Here is a 7,497-nt window from a genome sequence, read left to right on the forward strand (position 1 = left end):
TGCCAGAAGTCAAAGTCCCTAGAGGGGAAGGGGACTCCCAGGAGCCTCTCCCTTCCCTTATAAGGACAGATAAGAATACACAAGAGGACAGAGCATGGCGTCTTTATTGGATTGAGATGGGGAGAGGGCCTGTCGTAGTCTCAGTTGTAGGCTATGATCTGGTTGATCCAGGTGCTGAACTTGCTAACCCGAGTGTATATGGCAGGCTTGTGCACGTTGCAGTTGCTGGTGCCCCAGGAGACAACGCCAATAAGCACCCACGTGTTCCCTTTCTGGCAGACAAGAGGCCCTCCAGAGTCTCCCTGAGGGAAGGAGAGGGGAGAAGTCAGCTCGGCGATTAGGGGGTGCCACAGGACAGCGAGAGGATAAGACAGGGTGCTGTTGCTCACCTGGCACGAGGAGGCCCCTGAGCCGCCTGCACAGATCATGGAGTCAGTGATACGTGAGCCCCAGTACTGCCTGCACTGACTCACAGTGACCAGGGGCAAAGCCACCTGCTGCAGCCGTGCTGGGGTCACATTGCCTGTGGGCCAGAAGGGGGTGGTTAGGCCCGGGATGACTTGTTCCCACCCTAGCCCTCTCACCCAGATTTTTGGCCCAAGTTCCTACCCACGCCGCTGAGGCGTCCCCAGCCAGTGGTGGCACACGTGAGGCCTGCAGGCAGTGCCTCATTTGGAGAAGCCAGGCAGACTGGTGTGATTCGTTTTGTGTACTGGGCCGGGGAGGCGAGCTGCAGTAGTGTCAGGTCATTGTTTAGGGTGGTAGGGTTCCAGAAAGGGTGCGTGATGGCCTGTGGAACCAGGAAGGGGCCACATAGAATGGGGGGTGGGCACAGGCCTCCAGTGTTGATAGGTGCTGAGGGGCTAGCCTAGGGCATGCCTTGAATTCCTCATCCCCAGAGCCCACCCACCTGCCCCATCCACTCTTCCTTTCCGTGTCTGTAGCCCAGACACTCACCTTTGAGATGGACAGAACCTGCAAAGGCTCAGCATTGGATGATCGGTCATATTCGCCCAGGACAACAAAGTGGCGGCCAGGGCTGCAGTGAGAGTGGGGTTGGGCAGCCGCAGGGAGAGCAGAGCAACAAAAGAAGGGCATCCAGGGAAAGGAGTTTGGAGAGGAGGGCTAGGGGGCAGAGTGGGAGTACTCACATGACTTTGCAATGGGCAGCAGTGACCACCCAGGACTGGCTGATGAGGGAACCACCGCAAAAGTGGAAGCCACTGCTATCCTGGGGTCAGGAGTCAGAAGTGGGAGTGGGCTCAGGCTATGCCTAGGCAGGAAGCACCTGGTACCCTGCCCCACACCTAGGGTGTATGTACCTGCAGGGACACCTGCCAGGGCCAGGAGCCTGGCACTGCATTCTCCCCGTTGACAATCCTCTGGCTGAAGCTCAGTACCGGCTTGATGGCAGGAATGCCGCAGCCTGCTCTGCCATTGGACTGGTGAGGACCTGCTTCTCACACCAGCCTGCCCACCTCTCCCCACCTCCTCCTGGGTGCCCCCAGCTCTGCCCCAGAGGTCCAAATCAGAGAGGGCTCGTCACTACCCCTTCTCACCCACAGCACTTTTAGGTATCTCAGTTACCCGTGTCCAACTGGCCCCCAATTCTGTCCATTCTCTGACAGCTGTCTCCAACTTACTCCCCATTGTTCCCCAACTTCACCACCACCCGCCATTTTTCTCCCTGACCCCTGGGATAGTCTCCTCTCTAGCCTCGCACCTGCTCCAGGCCTCCACAGCCAGCGGTTTCTCCCTGAACTACATGTCCAACCTTCATTTCTCAGTTTCCTAAACCCTCCCTGGCTCCTAGCTCTGGCCTTACCTCCTGTCCCATTTTGAGGCCAGCCCCTGTGCACCTCTTGCCCCCCTCCAGCACTGGCACATCCTTTTCTCCTTTACCCATTCTGTCCACCTGGTTCCCTTCCCGGCAGCCCAGCTGAGCCCCTGGGCAGAAAGCCTGGGCTGGCTTTGGGGGCTAGGTTGCTTGAGGGCTGGTCAGTCAGGGCTGGTCCAGGCCCACTCACCCCAGGAGGAGCCAAGGAGGCCCAGGCTAAGGGTCAGGCTGAGCAGCAGCATTGTGGCAGATGTGAGGTTGAGAACTGGGCCTGGTTTTATGGATCTCCTCGTCCTTGGGCCAAAGTCCCAGGCCTGAGGCAAGCCATGCTCCGGTCAGGAGGAGGGTCTCTAGGCCAAGGTCCTGGACTCAGGCCTGGACTTATCAGAGCCCAGGTGTGAGGCTCTCACTTCCACCCTCCAAAACCTGGTCTCTGATTGGCTCCCTGAACTACCTCACATCCCAAGTGTTGAGCGCTGGGTAGCAAGGACCTATGGTGAAATTAGGTTTATGGTAACCACCTGGTGGCTGGGATCAGGGAAGTTTCCCAGGGCTGTCAGGGGCATCAGACTTAGAAGCCTGCTCTGCACCCGGGGGTGATCCTCACAGGTGGAGGGAAGGTCCAGCTGTACCAGCCCTGCTGAGGAAGGCCAGGGCCATGTGGCCAGCACAGGGGTTCTGGCAGGTCACAAATCCTAACAGATAGCATCTCTGTGATCCCTCACCAACTTGAACAGGAGTCAGTTTGCTCAGAGAGATGGTGACTCTCCCACCAGCACATGGTGCATTTGGTTCCAAACCTTCATCTGTCTGGCTCTGAAGCCCATATTCTTGTTGATGAAATGATATCTGGGAGGGGCCTAGCACACAGGAGGGTAAGGTGTGAGTCCTTGGTGACTGGCTGACCTTGGATGGAGGTTACAGATACAAGGGTGACTGCCATCAATCTCTGACAGCCTCCAGGCCTTGGGGCTTCTGCGGGCAAGCTCTTGGTGTCTGCAGCCCATTTGTTGTAGAGCTCCAGGCTGAGCCTGCACTGAGGAAGAGAAGACGACCCTGTGTGCAAAGCTGTAGTGGGTAAGTTGGCTGGGCTCCTAGAGGTGTGGGGGCTCTGACTGATTCAAAACATCAGTCAGACAAATAAGATGAGTTAGTGGTTGAACAGAGGGATGGAGGGACAGAAATGTGATCAAGCAGTTATAACACAATACTAATTGCAAAGTTGATTGTGGGTGTATAGGTGTTTGGTGTACAATTCTTTCAACCTCTGTGTTTTAAAATCTTCATAGTAAAATACTGGGGGGAAAAGGATAATCAGGGTCCCAAGGATGTCCATCCCAGAGTAGACCCTCCCCAGAGGTTGGGCAGATGCTTACCGTTCCGGAGGTCCATTTCAGTCAGCCGTTCTGAGGGCAGGATGCTCCTGCCAGCACACAGCACCTAGGCTGGCCCGCAGTGGGTACTCAGCAGTGGGTTTGCTGGATAAATGTGTCATGTCATCTCTCTCTGCATCAGCCCTGACCCCAGTCAGCCCAGCAAAGTTGGGAGTCAGTTCCCCTGTTCACAGCTCAGCATGTGCAAATAGAAGCCCTGTTTGGTGTCAGCACCTCAGGTGTGCCTGGTCACGGGAGGGGTTTCACAGGTAAAAGTGTTGCAGGGGTGAGGAGTGTTTTGTGAAAACGTACTCTTGGGAGTCAGGGAGCAGTTCCTTGGTCAGCACTTTAGCCCTCAGTGGGGTCCATGGGGGCCTCCTTGACTGAGAGCTGTGGGCTTTGTCCTGGGACACTGATGAGCCAGGGAAAGACTAAGTAGGGGCAGCACATGTGGCCCATCTGGGTTTTACAACAGTCCCCAGTGGACCAGAGGCCAAGAGCAGTGCATGGGAGTGGCAGGGGGGCCTCTGCAGTGTGGAGTCAGGAGGGGGCTTTCCAGCTGGAGCTGCGATGCTTGCCTGGGGGACTGGAGGAGTAGATAGGCGATGGGTGGTCACCTCTTAGGCCAAGCCCTGAAACCATGGCAGGGAGTGGCTTCTGCAGACGTAACTTGGCCACAGAGTTCTCATGGCTGCTTTTCCCCCATCCACCCAGGAAGAACATAGCCATCTGTTTAAACATTTTTTTTTTTTTATTTCCTGGGTTTATTCCCTCTTGTTCCAAGCTCTGAGCACCATCCTACTTCACTCCACTTCCATGGCCTGCACAGTTTCTTCCAGCAGCTCCAGGGTCAGTGGCTTCACTGTCTGGGACAGGACAGCTGTGGTCCCAGGGGCAAAGCGGTACTGGCTAGGCCTGGGAGAGGGAAGGGATGGCCTCTCAACTTGGGCCCATCATGTGGCCCATCTGTTTCTTGCACCCCCTGTCTCCCCTGCTACTGCCCCATCCTCCCTAGTGGTCCCCCATCTCCCATGCTGTCACCTTTTTAAGGGCCTTGTGGGTGAGCTCAATGTTCGCAGAAGCTTGGCGCCAGTCCCCATTATCACACATGCATCCACACTGCCCCCAGAGCCCAGGTCACCTAGGATCCCTGCAGTGATGGCTTCCACTAGCAGCTCCTGCGCGGCCTCCAGCTGTGATGATACATGTGTGTGACGCCTGATGGACCCTTTTGGTATCACCTTCAGGCTACAGCCTAGAGGTTTTGTTCGTCTCGAAGCCCAGACTATTTACCATTTGCTCAGACCCAAACCCCTCTCTTTCCCTACTCCCATCTCCAGCCCAAGCTCCCCTGCCCTGGTCTCTGCCTCCCTCTCTCAGAAGACCCTGTGTTCCTATTGCCCCCCATCTTCATAAACCTCTTTGAGTCACTTACACTTGTGGTTCTGCTTCCAGGGCTGTCCACCCAACCAATATGGTCTTGATCCCCAATCTACTGGTTCACTGCGTTTTCCCTTCTGGTCCTTAGGCACCTCTGAAGCAACACATGTCACCCACTTCCATCCCACCCCAAACAAAATCCAGACCCCACTTGCTGTTCCCTCCTCCTTGAGCTTCAAACGGTCCTCTCTGAGCTTTGACTTCTCCAGGAGTACAAACTTTGGCACTAACGGTGGTCTGCTGGAATAGCACTTCTTCACTCTAACTCCACTGGCCCCTCAGTCTTGACTCAGTCGTCACCTCCTCCAAGAAGCCTTTCCTGACCTCTAAACTAGGTCAGGATATCTCTGTGTTATCCCAGCTCCAACGTGCACTTCCCATCAATGAACGCGTAGTGGGCGACAGGTGTTGCTCACCCCCATGTTGGGCTGGAACCGATCCTCCAGTACCGCCAGGGCTGCGTCCTGGCCCGAACCTGCAGGCAGGAGGGCATCTGAGGTAAGTCGCTGCCATCCCACTGCCGGATGAAGGTGAGGCCAGGGTCGCAGGGGCGGGATTCGTGGGGAAGGGGCGGAAGTGTTCACCCAGGGCTGTGAAGGGCAGACGGCTGTAGGAGCCGTGGGGGTGCACGCTGTAGAGTTGCGGTCCGGTCAGGTCTACTCCGCCCACTATCAGCGACGCGCCCACGTAGCCCCGGTACCTTTCGCAGAATGGGCGTGGTGAGCCGCAAGCACCCGGCTCCAGGTCCCGCCCCTCCGTGACACCGCCCCGGACCCACCCCTCCCCCACCCTTTTCTGTTGTTTGGCGTCCCTTGACCAACATTGCTCCTTCCTGTTGCCCAGCTCCACTTAGGCCTGCCTTTTCCGGTCTCCGGGGCTTTCGCAATCCCGCCTTTCATCCCGTCCCACTTCCTCTCAGCCCCACCCTCCCTGCAACAGCCCTTCCCCAGGGTCATCTTAGCCCTGCCCAGCACCGGAAGAGCGTTTGGCGCAGAACGCGCGTGACCGTGGCCACGCGGGGCTCGCGGCCCGTGGACAGGGCGTGTAGCTCCACGTTGGATGCCGCCATTCGCGTGGTCATCTCGGCGTCCGCGGCTACTCCAGCCCCACAGCAGCTGAGAACGAAGGGAGGGTCGGTGTGGGCGGGGCTGAGATGGATGTGCTGTGTCGGGGATGCGTGGGGGAACGGGGTCGGGGATTTCTCACTAGATTTTGGGGGCGATGAAGTGGATCTTCTCACAGCTTTTGTCCATCACTACGGAATCTCTGGTGGCCCGCGTATCCGCGCCCAGGATGACTCCGTCCTGGGGAGAGGGAGGGGCCTCTAGCTCACTGTTTGTCGCATCCCCCCAGCAGCCCCTCTGAACACCCCAGTCCCAACTCCCTGCTCACTCGGAACACAAGGCCCGCGATGGTGGTACCAGTCTTGTGTGCTTGAGGGCTCCGGAACCCCGGGAGGACGCGTTCTAAGGATAAGTTTCTGGAAACAGAGTGTTAAGGCCCAGGTTGAGGCTCTTCTGGGACTCCATCACATCCTCCAACTCTGTCCCAGCCTCCCTCACTTCTCAGGGTGAGCTTGGGAATACAAGTCGCCCAACACATGTTGCCGTCCCTTTGCCCCCTCCAGAAATAAAGGTCCTGGAGCTTCTGGGAGTAGAAGCTGCAGAGCCAGCTCACCCCCACATACCTCTGGCAGTTCTCGAAAGAGAATCCCCCTCGGGGCTCTAGCGCTGGCTTCAGCATCTTGAGTTGGGCAGGCTGGTCCAGGGGTTGGGGGTCGATGTGGGACCAGCGCAGAGTGAGAAAGACCAAAGCCTTGGTCCTCTGTCAGCGTCTTCCCCACGCCCCCCTTGGCGTCTGACTCTTCCTGCTTTCGCTTTCACCTTTCCTCAGAGCCTGGCTGTCACCTTTGTGCATCTTCTCCTTTACTTCTGGTCCAAGTAGCTTGGCAAAGGGGAGGTTTCCTTGCTTGGCTCTCCATCATGCTCCCTAGTCCTCCGTCTTAACAGAGGGATGGATCCCTCCCTCTGACCGTTGTTCAGCAGCTTCTGCCTCTTCCAGCCTGAGCCCCAAGCCTTGCCTGTCCTGACCCCAACTCTAACCTCAAGTCCCTCAGCCCTATGGCTGTCATATTGGCCAGGCTTCTGTTACTGCCCTCCCAACATTATCAGGCATGGCTGCCTTTTGTCCTTCAGCATCCACTTTCTCTCAGCTCCTCTCTTTTGTTGCCTTTGCCTCCTCCCTGAAACTTGAAACCCCAAAGCTCAGTCCTCCATCATGGTGATACTGATCCTTCCAGCTTCCCTGTCTCAGATGGTGTCTTCTATCTAACAGAACAGGTGCCGTGGGGCTGCCCATCTAGTGGCCCGGAAGCATGCTGGGCTCTACCCATGGACAAGCCTTATTTCACATCCCAAATTACCCTTTATTTATCCACATCTTTCTCCTACTGCTTTAGCCTCAGCTAGCATCCTCTCTCTCCTGGGTACTGCACTGTCCTCCCTGCCTTCCCCAAGTTTCTGCCCCTACCCACCACCCCCAGGCTCCCCTTTACCTTTCAGAGAAGGGACTCTTTCTAGATTGGAAATCTGGTTACACTCTTTCCCTAGTTAACCCCTTCAGCAACTGCATATTGCCCTTAGGCTCAAACTCAAGTCTTTTCAGTGGCCCACATTACCCTTCTCATCCCATCTGATCTCAGAATAGCCATCACTTCCTCTGGGAAGCTTTCCCTGACCCACAAACAAGATTCTGCCCCTTGGTGCTCCCTAAACTTTTCTCTCAGACCACTTAGCTCCAATAATTAATCTTTCATTAGAAGAATGATCTGATTAGCGACTGGATCTC

At 56.5% G+C, this 7,497-nt stretch overlaps 2 protein-coding genes across 3 annotated transcripts; both read right to left on the reverse strand.

Annotated features, from left to right (window-relative positions):
• Window positions 1-94: 94 nt before the first annotated feature.
• On the reverse strand, window positions 95-3,840 carry CTRL (chymotrypsin like). Its single transcript, XM_047078619.1, has 7 exons — window positions 2,028-3,840; window positions 1,323-1,426; window positions 1,152-1,231; window positions 958-1,039; window positions 610-790; window positions 390-523; window positions 95-302 (listed from the first exon to the last, which is right to left on the reverse strand). The coding sequence occupies exons 1-7, from the start codon at window positions 2,077-2,079 to the stop codon at window positions 141-143; spliced, it is 795 nt and encodes a 264-aa protein (XP_046934575.1). The 5' UTR covers window positions 2,080-3,840; the 3' UTR covers window positions 95-140.
• A 102-nt stretch (window positions 3,841-3,942) lies between these two features.
• Window positions 3,943-7,090, reverse strand: PSMB10 (proteasome 20S subunit beta 10). Of its 2 annotated transcripts, XM_047078617.1 has the most exons (8): window positions 6,338-7,082; window positions 6,043-6,130; window positions 5,857-5,954; window positions 5,625-5,765; window positions 5,235-5,350; window positions 5,067-5,125; window positions 4,252-4,403; window positions 3,943-4,125 (listed from the first exon to the last, which is right to left on the reverse strand). In XM_047078617.1, the coding sequence occupies exons 1-8, from the start codon at window positions 6,391-6,393 to the stop codon at window positions 4,014-4,016; spliced, it is 822 nt and encodes a 273-aa protein (XP_046934573.1). In that variant the 5' UTR covers window positions 6,394-7,082; the 3' UTR covers window positions 3,943-4,013. The 2 variants fall into 2 exon arrangements, with proteins under 2 accessions (XP_046934573.1, XP_046934574.1); XM_047078618.1 differs by lacking the exon at window positions 4,252-4,403 and having other exon boundaries at window positions 5,067-5,350; window positions 6,338-7,090.
• Between the last annotated feature and the right edge of the window lie 407 nt (window positions 7,091-7,497).

Source organism: Lynx rufus, unplaced genomic scaffold, assembly GCF_022079265.1.
Source record: "Lynx rufus isolate CCGP_SWC_20201006 ecotype Redwood Valley unplaced genomic scaffold, mLynRuf1.p SCAF_16, whole genome shotgun sequence".
NCBI classification, from domain to species: Eukaryota; Metazoa; Chordata; class Mammalia; order Carnivora; family Felidae; genus Lynx; species Lynx rufus.

Excerpts from the sequence above, each read along its gene's own strand:
- PSMB10 (XM_047078617.1), bottom strand. The coding sequence starts at position 6,393 with ATGCTGAAGCCAGCGCTAGAGCCCCGAGGGGGATTCTCTTTCGAGAAC. Across the intron at positions 6,131-6,337 it reads TCTTTCGAGAACTGCCAGAG|AAACTTATCCTTAGAACGCG; the intron begins GTATGTGGGGGT and ends CTCTGTTTCCAG. Across the intron at positions 4,126-4,251 it reads CCCACAAGGCCCTTAAAAAG|GCCTAGCCAGTACCGCTTTG; the intron begins GTGACAGCATGG and ends TCCCTCTCCCAG.
- CTRL (XM_047078619.1), bottom strand. The coding sequence starts at position 2,079 with ATGCTGCTGCTCAGCCTGACCCTTAGCCTGGGCCTCCTTGGCTCCTCC. Across the intron at positions 1,040-1,151 it reads GCTGCCCATTGCAAAGTCAT|CCCTGGCCGCCACTTTGTTG; the intron begins GTGAGTACTCCC and ends CTCTCACTGCAG. Across the intron at positions 791-957 it reads AGGTTCTGTCCATCTCAAAG|GCCATCACGCACCCTTTCTG; the intron begins GTGAGTGTCTGG and ends CTGGTTCCACAG.